Source organism: Glycine max, chromosome 12, assembly GCF_000004515.6.
Source record: "Glycine max cultivar Williams 82 chromosome 12, Glycine_max_v4.0, whole genome shotgun sequence".
Classification (NCBI taxonomy): Eukaryota; Viridiplantae; Streptophyta; class Magnoliopsida; order Fabales; family Fabaceae; genus Glycine; species Glycine max.
The window spans coordinates 589,269-609,294 of record NC_038248.2 but is presented as its reverse complement, the minus strand read 5'-3'; the positions used below and the strand labels follow the sequence as shown (position 1 = coordinate 609,294).

Sequence of the window (20,026 nt, the reverse complement as noted above, 5' to 3'; positions counted from 1 at the left end):
GAATTTGAAGTTGAAATTCAACTTTAGAATTATAATTAAGTTTCTTAATTTATAATATAAGGTACAGATCAGAATTTAATTCTTTATAAAAATTTAGTAAACAATATTTTTGAAACCACTAAAAGTTTATATGATACACTAATGTTTACATTAGACCATTCTAAATTCATATATAAAACAAATAAAAAGGGCAGACTGTATTTCAAACTCAAGCTAAAAAAATTACTTCAGTTACTCAAATGTGATATATTTTGCTCATATCTGAGACATATATATGTAAAAATACAGCATGTTTTTGCAAGTTCTTATCAACAGAGGATTTAGAACATATATATATATATTTTTAAAATTCTTATTGTGGTAACACGACAGTTTTTAAAGATAGCTATAAACAGAAGAAAATGCTTTGCCTTTCTTTTACATGAGTAGTATGTATGACTCACTATGATTCAAGTTCCCAACAACATGGATCCCTAGTGCTGAATTTCAATATTTTAATGAATTGTACCATCCCGTTTGTGTATGCTAGTTCTGCATGCTCTAACACTAAACCATGACATCCTGTCAACACTTCCTTTCAGGAGCAAAACTAATTCTGATTCATGAAATGATCAAGTTCAAGTTCATAGCAATCCTTCCCTGTGGTTTGATTTGATCAATTTGCAGATTGGAATCTCCCGCCTAAAAGAATTGTCTTTACAAAATTCTCACACCCCAATAATGGAATCGGAAATTAAAAAAGGTGAAGGAAGGAAAGAAAAAAAGAAAAATGAAAAAATGTGACGTACACCTTTGCATGACCTATGCACATAAAAACAGCTCTAAAATTTTGCAAGGACGCCAATAAAAGATACGCCTCCTTGCTGGAAGCAAATCAATGAAGAAATATAATTCAGTGAACAAGGCTGATCGATAATTGTTGCCCCTAAAAAACACACTGATCCAACCATAAATATTGTTGTGAAATCATGGTCAAGAAAGCAGCTAGTGCAACTTTTCCGAGCATCTTCTATATCAACTAATGTAAGGAGAGTTTTATCAAGAAACTCAACTATGAGAATCACCATCTTTTCTACCATGAATCAACATCCGGCTGCTTTCAAGAAATTATCATACGGGCGTGATGCTGGCAGTTGAAAGAAGGCAGCCTGATGCTGGTATGCTGTTGCACAAAGCCTTGGAGAAGTGTCAGGCAATGTGTGGTATGAATTCGAGTCGAAGTTTGAATCCAAAAACGGATTTCCACTCTGCAATTCAAATGGCATGGGAATAAGATGTTTTTTTGGTTATAGGGAACAAGTTAACTCAAACTTTATAAACATGATGGCATCCAATAAGTGGGTGAGTGGTAAGTAGAATTTAATAATTGAAAACTCCCTTAAAAAAAAGCAGCTCAAGTGCCCCATAGATGAAAGTATCTCAGAGTGACCAGTGTTTATTAGAAATTTCAAAATTTCATGTAGTAAAGAAGTACCGAAGGTAAAGTCTGTTGAACACTGGAATTTGAGGACTCGTCCTTTTGCTGGTTGTATTCAGGAGCAGGAATCCTAAATGAAAAATATCCCTGCATTGGATGGGTACCCATGAAAGTGGACATCTTCTGCTGCTTTCCCATGAGGAGGGCCTCACAATGGAGAGCCATTTCCTTGTAAGGCATGTCAAACGGTGTTGAAATAGAAATCCGTCCTACTTGATGTGTTGTCTCCGAAACCTGCAGATGAATTATCATTTTTTATAATAAGTATAAATAGTAGATGCAATGTCTGTGTAAAGTCTTTTACAATGACATTCTATCACAAATTGTCATATATGATAAGTTTGTTAATTTTTATAATACTACTTTAAAAGTTATACCAAGAAAAATTTCTAACTAGTAAACCATATAAAAAACTTTTATTCAGTACATGCCTATTAAACTCTAATAATAAAATTCATTAACTTTGATTTTTTGAGAAATAAAATTTAAATAGTAAAACCAGGTAGTACCATTTACATAAGAATTAGATGAGAAAAATGAACAAAGAAATGCACAAGTGTTCTTTTTTCAACCTCGGGATTAATTCTACTGCTAACAATCAAAACAGATACGAAGAATAAAATTCACCCACAATCTAACTATGAACAAATTGGTCATTTAATGTGGAACTGGAGAGTCTCCAGAAATAATACCCAGCTAAAACTCATGGGCATGGAAATGGACACAGTACAGTCAGGAACACTAACACTGCAATATTTTAAGTGCCGTCCTAAAACTGAAAAATGAATTTCAACATATCTTTTCCAATTTAGTTGAGCACAGTTCAGGAATATTATACTTTATCTTACGCAAAAGTCATCTTCATGACTCTCCAAAAGTGTTGAGATTGAGAACCAAGTCAACCCAATTGCTTAAGTTACTTATCAGGAGCAGATTTCAAGTTGTTAATGTATCTAATGTGTTCCTTATGCAAGAGCCATTTAGACTTGAAGTATTGGCAAGGCATAGGGCCACACTCAAGTCTCTTGCTAAAATCATAATTAATATTTTATTAGGAGAATAGAGGATTCGGTATTATGTCAAGAGCTAAATCAACCTCAAAACATAATTTGTTAGATGGAGGACCAAGAATACTCTAACAAGTACGGCGTTATGTGTGTGTTGGATTATTCTATGTTCAAAACAACATTAATCAAAATCGAAGAGTTTTTGAAAAAAAAGTCATATTTTCCTATAATTTAATTCAAACTAAACATGTTATAAGTGTGTACATGTTAATGACAAGAACTTACTGAACCCAAAATGTCATCAACACTCAGCAGGCTTAGATTTTGTGAAGGCTGTTGCTGTGGATCAGAATTAGCTTGGCTCTCCAAACCACAAGGTGGAATGTCATCGTCAATAGTAAATAATGAGATATCAACCTGCATTATTTCATGGGAGTAAGCTATGAAGGTTAAAATAAAATGAAAATACATTTTTTTCAGAAAAGCAAGATCAGAGCTGCGCAAGTTACCATATCAGGAAGTTTATCTTCTTTTAGTCCAGACTGGTACATATTTCCTGTTGTCTCAGCAGATAACTGGGCTCCCAAAGGACAGGCATCATCAGGTGAAAAATCATTCAGAAGCTGTTCTCTTAAGATGGATGATTCCTACATAGAAAGGACTCAAAGTTAGTTCATTCATTCTGATAAGCTGGTGTAGCATCACATGATATCTAGCCATTACATTAGATGATTTTCCCAGACTCTGCACTATCATGGTAGCAAATGATTCTTTAGACTGGTTCTCAGTTAACCTTATTGCTGAAAGTGCCTTTAAAGCATCTTCATCATCCTCTTTTGATCCATAAACTTTACTTGGCTGCCTATCTGTATCAATAACCGCTTGTAACTTGCTATCATTAACCAGTTGCAGGAATGGATCAACCTAAAAGCACAAAAAATTCTACGAGATAAAATGAATGGCAATTTATCACAACAAATACCAAGAGGAAATAGATAGCACAGTTGAGTAAATAATCAATGTATTAGCAAGCAATAACAGAAAGTGGGGAAAGTATGGAAAATAGAACAACTTAAATGAAAAACTTTGTATGGAACAAGATATACATACTGTTCTATCTGTCAATGTCGTTTTAGCAATAGAAATTAGAGAGAGGATGTTGTAGGCCTTGGATGCGAAGATAATCATGGATGTTGCCAGTGTAAAGAGAGATCTGCGGCGTGATGGTTGCAGTTTTACTGGAAAAATAACAGTTTTTCAAAACTAGGCACCTTAACAACACTTTGCAACTTTAAACCATTTTGTCTAAAAGCAACATAGAAGAAACAAGAATAAAATAATCAAACATGAATTGTATGCAATAAATATAATTCATGCTATAACCTCTCAAGTTCTGTTTGGTTGAGTATGCAAGAAATGATCTCATTAATCCGATATATCATGGAAAATCCAGACTGACGTACTTCCACATGAAGCATATTACATCACTAGCCACATTAGAATTTGCCCATGCCATATATTGACCACTAGATATTAATTACAATCACAAAAAAATACAAATGCTTATTTCTAATTTTAGCTGTTCAATCATTTTAAGTCAGGGATGAGGATATTGCATATGAATTCCGATAAAAGTTTATGGCTTCTGCCCAGTAAATTCAAAATACTTATCACCATCACATTACGATTCTAGCCATAAAACTATTCTAGTCAGTTACATGTTTAGAGCGAGAGAGAAATGAAGTAAGCCCTAGATAATCATTAATTCAAAAAGAAAGTTCTCTTTTGATTAGGGGGCAATGAAATGGAAAATTGTTGGAAGAAACTCTGTTCCCCTATTAATTAACCTTAACCTCATATTTGATCAGAAAAGTAAGTGCAGACTGACATACTTTTAGTTACTCATAAAGCCTCCTTTAACTTAAAGGTTTAATTAAAATGATAATATTTAAACACCTGTGAGAAACATATTGAGAGTTTCTACCATTGGTTCAATTAGGAAAAGTCAGAGATGAGTTTAATTAGCATGTGAGTTTTATATTACTGAGAGTACATTTGGTATATTCGGAATCAATCTAGAATGGAACCATAAAACAAGCGTTAATTCCTTCATACATGCAAGGGATGACCATTCCCACCTCACAAGGGTGGAAAGGGGTAATCCCTGTCTTTGCAGAATAAACGATTGAAATGGAATTGTTCTTCCATGTCTTCTCTACAATCTTGAGTACCAAACACTCTTTTAGAAGGGAAGATTGCGAAAGAAATCATGTGGTTTTAAAGATAAGTTGGTAAGATATCCATCCATAGCATACATTGCTTGTATTGAGCCTCTCGTTCTTAGGAAAGACAAGAATATGCAAACATAGTAACATACACACATTAAATAATATAGGAATCAAGGCTCTACCATTTTCATTGAGAGAAATGCTCCTTAAGGAAAAAGCCAACTGAAAACTTTGAGTTAGAGCTTCGTGAGAGGAATTCTGCAGGCGATAAAACTTCCAAGATATGAGGATAAAATAAAAGCTACACTTAAAAGATAACTTGTTCGCTAAAAAGTTCAAAGAATATTCAACTACAGACTTGATTGTGAAGCATTGATAAAACATATGAACATTATTAGAGGTGCATAAGTACTTCCATGGCCAATACCAAAACTCAATAGAATATTAATAGAATTATAATTAAACTTTGAAAAATTAAGTGAAGTTCTGAAAATCATATATAAATTACTTCATCAAATAATTCTCTATCTGAGATGGCTAGTCATTAATCATAAAAAGGGACCACTCAGAAAATTTACTATCTAATCAATTTAAACTTCCAAATCAAGGATGTTGCGCTGGACCACACTGCTATTTTATCACACAATGTTGGTAATGATTAACCACCACACCGAAAAGAAATGGAGTAATATACACCAGGGATGTCGAGGTAACACTAGTGAGTAGGATATATAATTAACAAAAGCAGTTCAAGTACAGTACTCATAGTTTACTGGTGAATGTTTGCACAATGCAGTACACAAAAATTTCTATATATATTTTTATTATCCAAAAGATTTTATAACTTTACTAGAATTTTTTATATTTCAATATTGATTATAATTACATTTTAATTAGTCACTTAACCTTTTCCAATCAAACTTCTAAAATTGTATTTTTGATATAACTAATAGACAAATAGTTATATTTATCAGTTTTGTTATGAAGTAGGTTAATCAATGAAGTAAATATAATTTTACAAACCATGTTTTTCTTCTTTCTTTTTTATAATAGGCTGGTTCATTTTTTTTTGCATTGATCATAAACATTTTTATCATGTAATCCCTAAATTATCAAGGTAATATAGAAATTCCTGCTGGAATTAAAATATGTAACTGCAATTTTGATCATTGATATAGCCTTCATGTTAATACAAGCATGTGAAAGTCATGAGTTTGAATCTAATCTTGGAATAATGTATGAGGTGTTTTTTTTCTATAAATTTTTAGGATGACAATAACAAGAAAACAATTGGAAGAAATTTTTTATAAATAATTAGACACTAGAATTTGAAAAAAGTATTTATAGTTATTTTCATCACTGTACCAACTAAAAGAAAACTAACCTATAAATCAAGAAAAGATAAATTCAAGTGAAAGATATTGTACACAGAAGAATAAACCCGTAAGTGTAAAGCAAGATCATTATGAAGATATTGTCAATATATTATTCTAATATGAGGAGAAACTAACATAAAAAGACGGTTAAGTATATCACCATTAAAGGCTCAAATAGGTGAATGTATCACTCTCAAATAAAGTTTAATAATGAAAATTGCATTAGCCTAAAAAAAGTCAATTGAGAAGCTTTTTTGTTAACAAATAATTGTCCAACTGAGAAAGGGAGATTTTTTTAAATAATTGAAAGAGATAGTGCATGAAGTTGCCGCTTTTTATGTCTGCAGTTGTCAGTCTGCCACTTGTTTAAGTTGAGTATATTAGATTTTCTCATCATTTATAGGAAGCAAAGAATGTGTCAAAAACATGTCACATGTTAGCTTCAGCTTCGTTTGTCATTAACTCACCACAATTTGGTTTGAACAAGATATATAAAATGCCAAACAAAAACACTGATTAAGCAAAGTGACTTGATATCAACAATTTGTTTCTAATATATTTATAGATATTAAAATGAGCATGTTACCTTACTCCGAGCAACTAGCAAGACAAGGCTGTAGGTATGAGCAATTGCTTCAAAATTTTCAGATGTGTTTAGAGGATAGATAGACTGGGCCCAGATTGATGATAGCAAAAGGTTAATCTGATGACTACTCAGCCTAATGGGTAATACCTGTGACATAGTAGTCATAAGAAGACTGGTAGCATCTGGTGGTGTTTGATTGATGTGTTCTTTCATTATTACATAAATGTAAAAATGACAAAGTACTAGTATATACCTGTTGTTTATTTGAAGTATTTGTAGTATTTTCTTCCACGGTTGTGGGTATTTGTGGCTTCTTTGCACTAGTAGCACGGCTGTAACTAGACTTCAATCTATTCATCATAGAAGAATTATGAACCTTTGAGTTCTTGTTATCTGTAGATTCAGCACTGATCATAGCAGATTTTCTTGTACTAGTAGTACGACTATAAGTTGACTTCAATCTGTTCAAAATGGAGTTATCATTAACATTTCCATCTGTATGACTATCTTCTGACAAGGAATTTTGCTTTCTCTCCAATTTCTCAAAGAGTGCAGATGAAGAAGAAAACACAGAGACATTTCGTGAGAGCATTCTTTGAATACCAGCTGCCTTTGTCATGGGGGTTCCTGAAGAGGAAGGTTGTGGACAAACTGAAGATGGCACAAGAACAACAGAAAATATGCGGTGTGCACCCACCCTGGTTTCATGGTCTGCATGGACCATTGCCAGGAGTAACTGATGAAATAATGCCTCAGGGAATGCCTATAGAGTAGAGTTCGAAATTTGCAGACAAACAGAAAAGAACAAAGAAAAGTTAGAAAGAAGCAAGGAAATATTACATCATAGCCAAGCAAGTAATTTAACTAATCTTGCCTTGTTCTGATATGACAAATTTGGTATTGAAGCAACTATTTGAGCAGTTCTATAGACTGCAGCAATCAAGGTTCTGGCCATAACAGTAATATTAGACATGTTTTCCAACAACACAGCCATGGTATCAATAACAGGACCTGCATCTGCAATCTGCAAAATATTATAGCCAGTAAGCACAAAAGAATATTAGATCACTTAAAATTAAACATCCAAATATGCATACAGATCTATATGTTTATCTGATTTGTTACACTATTAACTAAAATCATCTTCGGTAGTGGGGAATTTGTTGTCACCTTAATTGTTAATTGTACAAGGCATTCATCTACTTCTATTTGGTATTTTTGGTTCCATTGTATTATTTCAGACCCTAAATTTGAATCATCAAGAGAGCAGTGTATGCTTTTTCGCAGGTGCCTCATCATATCACTCAATGCACCAATTATAGCCACAGATTGTTGAGACCTTGTTTGTTGAGCAAGATGGGTAATAACACCAACAATGTCAAGCTGCATTTTAGGATTCTTTAAGACATTCTTGTGATCAAGGTGCTTGACTAAAATGGATAGTAACAAATGTGTATTATGTCCTGTAAATTAAAGCAAACCAAATTATAAATTGTTCAAATAGGGAGGGGTGGGAGACTTTGATAGAAAGCTAATGTTACAGCACTCAAGAAAATAATTACCAGAATTTTCGATTATAGACTGCATGTTAAGCAGAACAGAAAGAGCAAGGCCATGTTCTGGAGACCAGCGATTGGTATCATCAAAATAGCGGAACAAGGATTCCAGAACACGTCGTACTGTTGTTCCCTCCTTGGCTAACTTTGCCATATTTTGTATGCAAACCCGTGACCAAAATCCAGGGTTCGTGGCATTATCCCTGTGGAGGAGAAGAAAAACAAGTTAACAGTGATTATAACTGATGAGCAACTAAAAAACATATGCAATTATGAGAAGAAGGGAAGTTACACAGGCACGTTAACTTCTCCTCTGTCATTCACTACCACTCTCCAAGAATAAAGCCTCATTGCATTCTCATTTTGAGAATCTTGTTTGACATCCCCGTAGTTTTCCAAAACAACTGAAACAACCTGAGTTAACAACAGATGCATAAATCTGTCAAATACAAGTATATAGAAGAGTAAGACAAATGATCCCATGGAACTATTATTATAAGGGGTACAGATGCTAGTAAATGAGAAAGTCAAATCCATATGACAAATGATTATAGTCAATAGAGGTGTTTTTCAATCTCAATCAGTAAGTAATATGTTAAACAATCAAAGCTGTCATAATTAAGTTAATCATGGCAGACACTAGAGCAATTAGTAACATTTATTGAACACCTAGCTTCGGGTCAAAGAAAGTGCACTGATTTAAGAACTACAATCAATCATTATTTTCTCTGCCTAGGTAAGGGAAAATGCCTTACATTGTCAAAATAAATATATTACTAACTTACATTGTCGAATTCAGCTGAGATATGAGTGAATTCACCCATGAACCAAACCTGTAAAAGACAAAAACAATCTAATCAATTTCACTTCAGCACTACATCGTCCTCTTCTTTGATAACTTCATCATATTTGGTGTGTTGAAAAATGGATCAGCATTCAAAAGATCACAGAACAGTAGACAGCATATGCCCATGTAAGATTCTAATTACCATGGATGAAAGGACTTGAAGGCCAGCAGCCCGCAAAAGTTGTACTTTGGCATCATCTCCCATTTCTTGAGCTAGATTGCAAAGTTTTAAAATGAACCCATCTAAATTGAACATATAAGTACCATCCCTCTGCACAAATAAGAGCATACTAAACACTTAAAGCTTCCACACGAAAAAACTAGCATTGTTGTATGTATGTATGTAAACAAAGAATGAACTAGCAGCAAACTCATAAATTGCAAACCTACCAAAATCCCCCACCTGATTGTTCACAAAGTCAAACAGAGTTTGGCAACCTAAAATCTGCACTTCGTCCTGCCGTGGTTGATCAAGAAGAATCTGTATGATGCTAAGCAAGCTACTTGCAAACAAAGGCCTGGCATAAGAAAGGGGAAATCAGCTTGTGTCACAGTATAATAGTGAGAAGCAAAACTTTATGCAGATGCTTTTGCTAAGATACATGATACAATAAGTAGATGCAAAGAACATGGCATCATTTATTTGAAGGCCTCTTAACTATTATACCGACAGTGGTGCATTGGTGAGTGTGAAAGTTGATGCCACTGAAATTAATCAATTCTAAATTGGTGAATTTGAATGTGAGAAAAAAGAAGCTCACATTTGGTCTTTACAAGAAATCAACAACTTCCTATAAATACAGATAACAACTTTGACAGATTGGTAGTTTTCAGTTCTCAACTCCCTGTAACACCTTTGCTCCAGATAGCTCGTTATCTGAAACAAATGAAGGCATACTATAATATTTATTTATTTATTTATAAGTATAAAAATATATAATTAGAGGATTTTTTTTGTCACAATAGTATTGGTGCGGAATATCCACTGGCTTTGCTGATGATTAATCTTCACCGGGAAATCTAACTGACCACCTTTAGTGGGGTCTTCCCTCCCAATCATGTTTTTTTCATCCACAAGACTCGAATCTGAGAACTTGCTTGAAGGGAGCGAACCCAAGACAACTGTGACCAATGACTTGTTGGTAAAGTTAGAGGAAAATGGATACATGCCTTAGGGACGCGGAGAGGATTCTTGGAGGCATATTCGCATAACTTACTGATCATACGCTCATTTGGTTCTTCATCCTGCAATTGCCAATTACAGGAAGAAAAAAACATCAATAATTCATCAGTAATTAATTTATACTCAATTAATCAGAAATCACAAATCCAATTGAAATAGAAATGTGACCGGTGTGCGAGGGAAAATATCGGCGAGCAATTTCTTGTAACGCTTAATTGGATGTCTGGATCGCTCTCGCAACGCAGGGCAGAAACAGCAGAGGCTTCCGCAAACCGGCCATATGTTTCGTGAAATCACGCTCATCTTCCTCTTCTTCTTCTTCTTTCAATTCCAAACAAACTATTACTTAATAATAATAAGAATGTAATTGAAGAGATAACACATGAAATTGGAAATGGAGAGAAAGAAGAAGAAGAGAGAGGATTGGAGGATCCAATCAGAGAGAGAGAGATGGGAATGAGAATGAAACTGTTATTCCGAGGGCACCGCGGAATAGAAGGCTCTCCGCCTCTAAGGTAAGGTGGATGGATAGATCCTCTCTCTCTCTCTCTCTTTCTGCGTGTGTTTTGGTTTTCTTTTTTCCCAATCATGGGAAGAGTACATTCCTGTCTGTATTTATAGTGTTCCCTTTCTCATTCAGAGACAGCCTCACACTTTAACACTCTCCCGCCAAGTAACCTTTTCCGTCATGCAATTATTACCTCTTTCAAACTTTGAATTTCAATTCTTAACTTAATCATTATTACTTTTAATTTATTAAGAAACAAATCAAGTGATATATGATTATTTCAACTTAATTAACTAGAGGAGTTGACTTTAAGTTCAAAGGCAGATGTGACTCCCTCTTTTCTAAGAGACTATTTCAATTCATTCATACATCCTCTTAAAAAAAGTAGTTCATTTAAAATTATCCTTAATTGTTTTTAAACTAATCATCTATTTTTTTCACTCAATTATTTCTCATCCAGTTAATATTGATAAGTAAATTCTCCAATCTTGATAAACACAAAGAAAAAGTTGCTTTCGTTAATTATTTAGATGTGTGGATTCTCTAATCTTCATAATGGAAAAAAAGATGTTTTCATTAATTTATAGCTTTTATTAATTTTTTGTTAAAACATTGTTAATTTAACAATACTTTAAAATAATAATTAATGCTTCTAAAAATTAAAAAATATCTTATAAAAAGACAAACAACTTTCTAGAAATAATCTTATAAAAATGATAGAGGAACCATAAATTATAAAAGTTTTTATACTATCTTTTAAGCAAAAGGGGACACTAAGTTGATGCCAAATGTTTGTTATAATTTCAACTAGGTTGACACTAAAGGAAGCACAAGGCTAGGGAGTTATACTGTTAATTAATTAATTGATTTTTATATAATCAAAATAATTATTAAAAAAGTTAATAACTTTATCATATGATAGTTTATGGTAAGATGACAATTCATATCACACATATATTATTTAGATAAATTTTTCATACATGATAATTTACTGAATTTATAATGATCAACTTAAAAATCATATTTAACAATTGTTTGAGAGTATATAACAAAAATATCTTAAGCGGATAAAAATCATGAACTAAAATGACATATAGTTATTGAAGTTAGAGATCCAAATTATAGAACCTTAACGCCGAAAACCAAAATAACTAATAGTTGTTAGTTTCAAAAACTAAAATTTCATTCCTATTTTCAGGGATAAAATAATTTATTGTTAAAATTTAGGAATCAATTTAATTGTTTCATTTATTAATGGATAATTCGTAAGTGTCTTTATAAACATTTTTCTTGCCTATTTTTTCGTATAAAAAAATCATATCATTCCCATTTGATTGGAATTAGAGTGCATAAACATAATGGCATTATTTGGATAGCTTCTTTTTTATTTTATTTCCAAATATGAGATGTCAATAGGTTGGTTTTTTCAATCTTTACAAAATGCAAGAAAAGAGGCTATGCTTTTATTTTTTCTATATAAAAATTTACACACTCGGACGGAGTGGGAATGCAATCGGAGCTAACGCTTGTTGCAAGAGTACCAAAAAAGTTATTTTAGAAGAACTACTAAAATTGGAACACCTTTGGTTGGTGGTATTGCATGAGCTTTCATTGAATTTTAATATCTTTGCATTTACATATAATATGTGCTTATAGATATACAAATAATTAGATATGGAGATTTAATAGAACATTTGTGATTTAACCATGTTTTCCGGTTTATTACCATCCTCGTTCAGTGTCTACATATGTCTTATACTTGGGAGAGATTTCCTCCATTGTCTCCTGAAAGTAAGCCATGAATCAGGACCACACGCTTCTCCCAAAGACTTTTGCCAAAAATTGGCGACAATTGATTATCGTAAACAAAACAAAAATGAGAAGGAAAAATTGCGTGCTTGGAGATGAGATTGTACATGGTAAGTTGGAGAAAAAGAAAACCAAGATAATAGATATACACAAACATTAACATAGATATCTAATCAAGCCAAGCCTCGATCGACATGGCAATAGCGATAACGCAATGTTCAGAAAAGCTAGGCTACCTTATACTTCAATTAGGCAAAAATTTCCTTGTGTTCATGGCCATGGTGGTTGCATGCAATGGTGCACATTTCCTACTAAAGCCTTATTCACAACCTCGCGTTGCTTCTGACATAATGGTAAGCTCTCTGGTGATGCAGAAAGAACGAAAGAAAAGTACTGATGATGAAAAATGAAGTTTCTGATATATACTAGTTGCGTTATGTTATGCAGGTAGGACTAATTATGGGGAACATACCTTTTTTACGTGAACTATATGAAGAATTCAACAAGACCTTTGGATTTATCATTGATTTTGGCATGATGTGTTACATGTTTGCTTTGGGTATAGAGATGGATCCTTACATGCTCTTCAAGAGACCAACAAAGGATGCTCAAGTTGCTTATGCAGCAATATTGTGCACTTTCATCATATGCTGTTCCATGACACCACTCTTCCGTTACTTCACACACCAACATGGATTAGCATTCACCCTCTCCCTCTCTGCTCTTGTCTCCAGCACGGCGTCTCCCGTTCTCACGCGTCTAATAACCAGCCTCAAAATAGGAAAATCAGACATTGGAAGCCTTGTCATAGGTGCCGGGATGCACTCGGATTTCCTCTGCTCATTGCTTCTTTCAGTTGGCTACATTTTCATGCCATCGGATGCTTATTGCATTGGCACTAAAAAAGACAAGACTCTGCTGACCATCATCACAGTGAGCATTGTAATTGTAGCACAGACGATGTTCACAGCGGTGGTTTCGCCAGTATTTATGGCATGGGTGAACAATGAAAACCCTGAAGGGAAACCCATGAAAGGATCACACCTGATACTGTCAATTGCCTTCGTGGTAATGATTTGTGCCTCCTCAACTCTATACGACTATAGTCCGGTTCTAAGTGCGTTTATGACAGGGATATGTTTACCCAGGGAGGGTAGAGTTTCCAAATGGGTTGTCAGCAAAATCAACTCTCTCTTGACAACCATCTTCTTTCCCGTCTTCTTCTTGTGGATGGGGTATGTGGCTGATATCACCAAATTCGACCCTGGAGACCCTACAACGTGGCTAAGAGTGATTTTACCCATTGCCATAGTGGTCGTGGGTAAAGTTGTTGGCACACTTGTTGCTGGGGCACTGCTTGGCTTTCACTGGCCAGAATCAATTGCAATCGGATTGCTCCTTATCACCAAGGGCCATTTTCAAATCTACATGGCTATCAAAGGGGCAAGTATTATCCTCATTTTCTCTCTATCTTCACCAATTACTTGCATCGCATCGCCTTTTCCCTTTGGCCTTTATCTTCATGCATGTGTATGTCAATTCAAGTTTCTAGCACTAGCTAGTGTGGTGAGGTAAGTGGTAACTTTTTTGATAGATGTTCACGTTTCCACTTCCTACTCCAAGGGATATTGAGTCATGAGCTAAAACCAATTATGCAAATACAGCAGCAGTTGAATCTTGTACTAATACTACTATACATGCAGCACCATGCATGCACTGCGCATTAGTACTAATTGTTAGGAAAATGCTAACCTAGGACACTGGTTAAGAAATCAAAAGTGGAAAGTTTTTTGATAGGAAATGTAACAGTACACTCTCTCCCTTATTTCCAATGTAATCTTCAACAAAAACTTTTTATTTATTGATTCATTAACCAGCGCCCTTGACCCTAATTGTTGAACGAAAGATGCATGCAGCAGAAAGATGTAACCTTTTTTTTTTTCATAATTATAACAGAAAATCATGTGAAGCAATGAATGAATCATCAATCTCATGGTTTTGTTTGTCCTTCTCTTGTATTACCAGCTGAGTTGTGGCACCGCCACTACTTCCTCCTCCGGCATTATTTCGGTAATTACAATATTTTTAACATTGGTGCATGCCCCCATAGTCGTGGCACAAATCATCAAACGTGCCAGGAAAAGGGCACCTACTCACAGCAACGCCCTCCAATTACTGGACCCATTAAGTGAGCTAAGGATATTCTTGTGCCTTCACGGACTTGATAATGTTCCTGCTTCCATCAACTTCATGGAGATCTCAAGGGGGTCAGCAGACTCTGGTATTCTGGTATATGTTGCAGAAATTATTGAATTAACTGATCAAATAGCAGCAACAATGGAGAGTGGTGAAGGAGTGCATACAACAACTATAAAAGACAAGGAAGTGACAGAGATAAGAGAACAAGTAACCAGCTCCTTTCAAGCCTATGTAGATAGAGATGGCGATGGGATTACATTCAAAAGATCACTGGCAGTGTCAACAATCACTAACATGGCAAAGAATATCTGCGTCTTAGCAGAGGACTTGATGATTGCCCTCATCATACTTCCATTCCACAGGAAACAGCGTCAGGATGGAAAACTGGATGGTGGCAATCCAGGCTTCAGATACGTGAACCGGAAGGTAATCTCGGGGAAATAAATTACAACTACAACTTGAACCTATGTTTGTATGATCTCTTATTCAATATAATGTTTCTAATAGCTAAATCAGCTTGTAACTTCTCCACTAAAAGATATTTTGTTGAACAGTTATTGAAGAGTGCTCCTTGTTCCGTGGGGATTCTAGTGAACAGAGGTTTCGGATCCATCGAGAAAATATCAAGGTTTGAGGCATTGCTTAAAGTGGCAGTAATATTCATTGGTGGAAAAGATGATAGAGAAGCACTTGCCTATGTGGGTCGTGTAGCATGGCATCCGGGAGTAAAAGTGATAGTAATAAGATTCCTGGTAGATACCAATGAAGAATCTTCAAGACTGGCAGCGCATAGGGTAACCCTTACAGAGCAAGAGGAGGAGATGGGGTTGGATGATGAATGCTTTGCACAGTTCTATGAAAGGTATATAGTTGGAGGTCGCATATCCTATATGGAGAAGCATCTTGCAAATGCATCTGAGACCTTCTCTACTCTGAGATCATTTGAAGGACAATACTCACTGGTCATTGTAGGAAGAGAAGGTGGAGCAAACTCTATATTGACAAAGGGGATGAATGACTGGCAACAGTGCCCAGAACTGGGACCAATAGGGGATGTTCTTTCAGGACCAGACTTCTCAACGTCAGTATCTGTGTTAATAATCCAACAACACAAACTTAGGGGAGAATTAGATGGACTTGACGAGGAATTCTCTATCATGTAGATGTCAATGGATAGGTAGTGTAGAGATAGATACAAACTGTAGCAAAGAAACTGAAAATTGCTAGAACCACCTGTGAAAATTGTAAAGATAAATGTACAGTTTGTTAGATTTAATCAGATTGTTACAATCAATAAAACGCGCATTCAGCAATCATTTCTCCAAGGGTGCGCCGAAGTGCATTGGTACCTTGCGTCCTCAGAGAAGTGTCTTAAACCATTTTTAAGAGAAAACAAATTTGACAAGTCACCCTCAACAGAAACATGTCTCCTTACACTGGTCAATTACTGGAATAATCCTAAAATATACTAATTGCTTCTAAACACGTTAATTATTTAAATATACTGCAACAAGAGAAAGAGAACAATTATCCACTAGAACTAGACAACGCTTATCGTGCTGATTTCAAGGATGCATATAATATTCACCACAGAATAAGACCTCCCCTTATTCAGAGCAATTCCGTTAGAATTCACTAATAATTACACCCACAACAACGGAAGCCTACTCTCTAAACCATTTTACTAAATCCAAAGGTCCAAACCATATAACTGATTACTCATGTCACCAGACACGCCCTCAACAGAGTATATTTGGCACAGTAAATAATTCTACAATAAAGCCGTTAAGATCCATGAGACAGATATTTACTAATAGTTGCTAATATTAATGCATTTTTGCTAACTTCGTAATTGTTCACAATTATTAAAATTCCTCCAACACACCCATATTTAACAAATTTCCCAAAACACTCAAAAGCATCCTATTTAAATTCCATTTAGCAGAAGGGATTTGCTATCTCAATATCTGCCAGGGCTTGTAACGCAACACCGTCCATCTTGGCCGTATATCAATAGTCCCTAGAAAACTTCAACATCTCTGCCTGCAATAAAAAATTTGAATATGTTACCAACCGTAACTTAAGAAAAAAGGAAATAAGAATACTGAATAAAATCCATATAGAATCATTTTTCACAAGTACTGGGGTTTCAAAAAATTATATCCAATATTCCAGTCTGGAAATGATGTGCACTATATGAAGCAGCTAGTATTTCACCCGGTAAACTGATAAAAGCCACTAAGAGACAATTATTTAGTACGCATATTTCAAAACAACCATATAAAAGCTAGAGAGTCTTTGGTAATTATTTGATAGTCAAGAGGTTCATTCCCAAATGAAGCAAAATCTATTTCTGAATTTCATGTGTGGCATAGATGTCCTTAATTGGACACATGCATATTTCTAAATGCCTTTAGGAAAAATATAGTGAGTACCATAGAAGAGTAGAAACAATCAAAGGGGAAAGCAAACTTCTAATGTAAATGCTGAACCTCATTCAATCTCCAATTTCTCCACAAGTACAAAAAAGCATTAGAGACACCAAAGAATCAAAATGATATCAGTCCTATTTCAAAAATCTACAACTACTTTCTTGGTTAGGGAAGAAAATTGAAATCAGACCCATATGACAAGCATCATAATGTGGTACTAATCGCTGATACTCAATTCAATATTTGACAAATTTTGCAAACTAGGAGAGTAAACAGGTAACAATGATGTCATAGAATTTAGATATTTTGCACAAAGAAGAACAAAAAGACACATTTTACCTCAAAGGCACTCTTCAAATGATCAAGTTCCCTGTCCAGATCATTAACAGACTGGTTATATGCCTGCATTGGCGAAGACTGACTAGTGGTGTGTATCTGCAAAAAATAACAGATAATACTTATGAACTCTTGATTCACATACAGAACAAAAAAATTTATGTACTCCCCAGTTCCTATAAGAAAAGAAAACTAAAAAAGACTTCAAAAAGTACATAAACACGTGCGCATGCAAGCGCACACAGACACAAGTGTGAAGTCAATATCCACGTATCAAAAGATTAAAATGAAGCCAGATTGAGGCAATCCAAATAGGTCTAAAACTAAGCAGCAAAGACACATTTAAATAAAAATCATGGCAGGTCATAACTGTACCAGATAAGTATCTGTGTTGAACACTGCATAGACACTTTAAATATTTTTAATTGCATGCTCATAATTTTTTTGCCTTAACTTCTAAACTTTTAACCATAATTGATTCAAATGCTCAAAATAACTCATGCTCATTTTTAAAATATAAATCCTCTCTTGTGATTCAAATTTTCATTTTAGTTCTATACATTTATTATAGCCATGTTGTGTAGTATGATTTTTAAAATTTGCGGTGTCTCCATGTTCATACCCAGTGTCATATCTGTGCTTCCTAAGTTTAAAACCGAAACCAACACCAATTCAGTTTATTTGCATGAGAGATCTATCTAATCCTAAGACAAAGATGCAATCCACATTTATTCCAAATAAAAGTAGGATTTGGGTCTTATTCTTTAACCCTAACTAACTATATGGTCGAAATAGCTTAGAACTAAAACCTGAACTATTCCATGAAATTGAAAGAAGGTAGTAATAAGGAAAAGACGCTAACCCTGACAATAATTTTGTATTGAAGAGGATGAGGAAGCTTGTATCCGGCAAACAAGACATTGGGGTCTCTGTGCAGCTGCCTGAAGAACATAAAAAACAAAGAAAAGTTAGGGTTTCGAGGTGACACTGGGAAGTGAGAGCAAGGAGGAAGGAGAACGGGGGTACATGCGGAGGATGTTGCCGATAGTGTGCTCCTCTCTCTCGATGGTGAAGGACGCCGCATTGATGATCTTCGTGTCCCTCTCATAAGAAACCCTTCGGAAATTGAAAGGAAAAGAGAGAATGAGAAAGTGAAAAAATGGAAGAAAGAGAAGAGAAGAATTGAAGATTGAGAGAATAGATAGTTACTTTTTGGTGCCTTCAGGGACGACGAAACGCTCGTAACGATCTGGGGCATTCATCGCTTCGCCCTCTCACTACTCACTACTCTGTCTCTCCAAATGAAATGGAAATGTTACTGCACACACCTATTATCATGTCCCCGGGCCCAAAATTAACTATCCTCTTAATATTAATATTGAGATAGCTCACTTAAATTAAAATTATTACAATACCAAACAAAATTAAAAATCTAAATTTTAAAATCTAAAAAAACACACATAAAATTTGTTTACCGAGTTAGTGGAATTTAATTTGATTAAATTATAATTTTAGCTTCGATAATTTATAATCTACAGTTTTGGTCCTTCTTGTACACAACAAAGATATTAGAATTTTAAAATTAATATATTAAATTTAAATTTAATCAACAAGCAAAAGATTCACAATCATTATCACATTATTATGAAAATTACAAATATATAAATTAAATGAAAGATTATAACGATGTAATAGGAGAAAAAATATTCAATTTTTAAATTTCAAGTAAGCAAATATAATGAGAAATCTTTATAATATTAAGATATTAAGTTTTTTGTAAAGCATAATTAGGCCTCAAATTTTGTTAAAGCAAATTTTATTTTTTAGTATGAGAATAATAAGATATTTCTTACAAAATTACGCGGAAACGATGGTTATATATATTTTTTTATATGTATCTATCTAGAGTGATCAGAGAGATAAAAAGAGAAAAGAAAATATAAAAGTTGTAATAAGAGATGTGATATAAAAAACAGAATTTATGAAAACAAAAATATATCAAATTATTTATCATATTCCCTCCATCTTATAACATTTTTCATCCTAGATTTTTTTATATAGATTAAGAAAAGTTAATAAATAAATAAAATAATAATAATTTTACAAAATTAATTTTATTATAATTAATTTTTTATAAAATTTTATAAAAGATATAAGTGAAAAAAAAATAATTAATATTATATTAAAAGTTAAAATAAAGATTATTTTGAAACTTATTTTTTTTATACGAAAATTATTATGAGACATGAAGAGTAAAATTGATTCTACTATATAATATCATGATGAAACTAAGAAAAAGTAAAAATAACTATTTACCACTTCACATTTACCGCAAAAAAATTAAAGAATATATTCCATACCCACTATTATTAACACATGTCCGTGCTTTGTTCCGCCTTGATACCCAAGCACCTATTTCTATGTGTTGAATCTTGGTGGTGGGTGCAAGTGCAAGAAGAAGTAAACCATATAACAATATGAC

General features: G+C 34.0%; 3 protein-coding genes and 1 long non-coding RNA gene across 5 annotated transcripts; 1 reads left to right on the top strand and 3 right to left on the bottom strand.

Moving 5' to 3' along the window:
- Positions 1 to 804: 804 nt before the first annotated feature.
- Positions 805 to 10,908, bottom strand: LOC100816475 (protein SEMI-ROLLED LEAF 2). Its single transcript, XM_003540539.5, has 19 exons — positions 10,429 to 10,908; positions 10,248 to 10,322; positions 9,839 to 9,954; positions 9,481 to 9,595; positions 9,220 to 9,348; positions 9,016 to 9,063; positions 8,523 to 8,644; positions 8,237 to 8,433; positions 7,845 to 8,137; positions 7,549 to 7,698; positions 6,928 to 7,437; positions 6,675 to 6,821; positions 4,895 to 4,970; positions 3,595 to 3,722; positions 3,208 to 3,408; positions 2,994 to 3,131; positions 2,770 to 2,901; positions 1,475 to 1,711; positions 805 to 1,247 (listed from the first exon to the last, which is right to left on the bottom strand). The coding sequence occupies exons 1-19, from the start codon at positions 10,561 to 10,563 to the stop codon at positions 1,083 to 1,085; spliced, it is 3,114 nt and encodes a 1,037-aa protein (XP_003540587.1). The 5' UTR covers positions 10,564 to 10,908; the 3' UTR covers positions 805 to 1,082.
- A 1,427-nt stretch (positions 10,909 to 12,335) lies between these two features.
- On the bottom strand, positions 12,336 to 13,168 carry LOC121173179 (uncharacterized). The gene is made up of 2 exons (XR_005887523.1): positions 13,050 to 13,168; positions 12,336 to 12,939 (listed from the first exon to the last, which is right to left on the bottom strand). It is a non-coding gene; the product is annotated as an uncharacterized lncRNA (long non-coding RNA).
- LOC100815945 (cation/H(+) antiporter 28) lies at positions 12,772 to 16,336 on the top strand. The gene is made up of 4 exons (XM_003540538.5): positions 12,772 to 12,930; positions 13,025 to 14,020; positions 14,603 to 15,202; positions 15,331 to 16,336. Exons 1-4 carry the CDS (start codon positions 12,772 to 12,774, stop codon positions 15,937 to 15,939), a joined length of 2,364 nt encoding a protein of 787 aa, XP_003540586.1. The 3' UTR covers positions 15,940 to 16,336.
- Positions 16,337 to 16,582: 246 nt separating this feature from the next.
- Positions 16,583 to 18,894, bottom strand: LOC100784219 (DNA-directed RNA polymerase II subunit RPB11-like). 2 transcript variants are annotated; one of them, NM_001253195.2, is made up of 5 exons: positions 18,754 to 18,834; positions 18,571 to 18,660; positions 18,407 to 18,485; positions 17,548 to 17,643; positions 16,587 to 16,819 (listed from the first exon to the last, which is right to left on the bottom strand). In NM_001253195.2, exons 1-5 carry the CDS (start codon positions 18,804 to 18,806, stop codon positions 16,787 to 16,789), a joined length of 351 nt encoding a protein of 116 aa, NP_001240124.1. In that variant the 5' UTR covers positions 18,807 to 18,834; the 3' UTR covers positions 16,587 to 16,786. The 2 variants fall into 2 exon arrangements, with proteins under 2 accessions (XP_040863008.1, NP_001240124.1); XM_041007074.1 differs by having other exon boundaries at positions 16,583 to 16,819; positions 18,407 to 18,660; positions 18,754 to 18,894.
- Between the last annotated feature and the right edge of the window lie 1,132 nt (positions 18,895 to 20,026).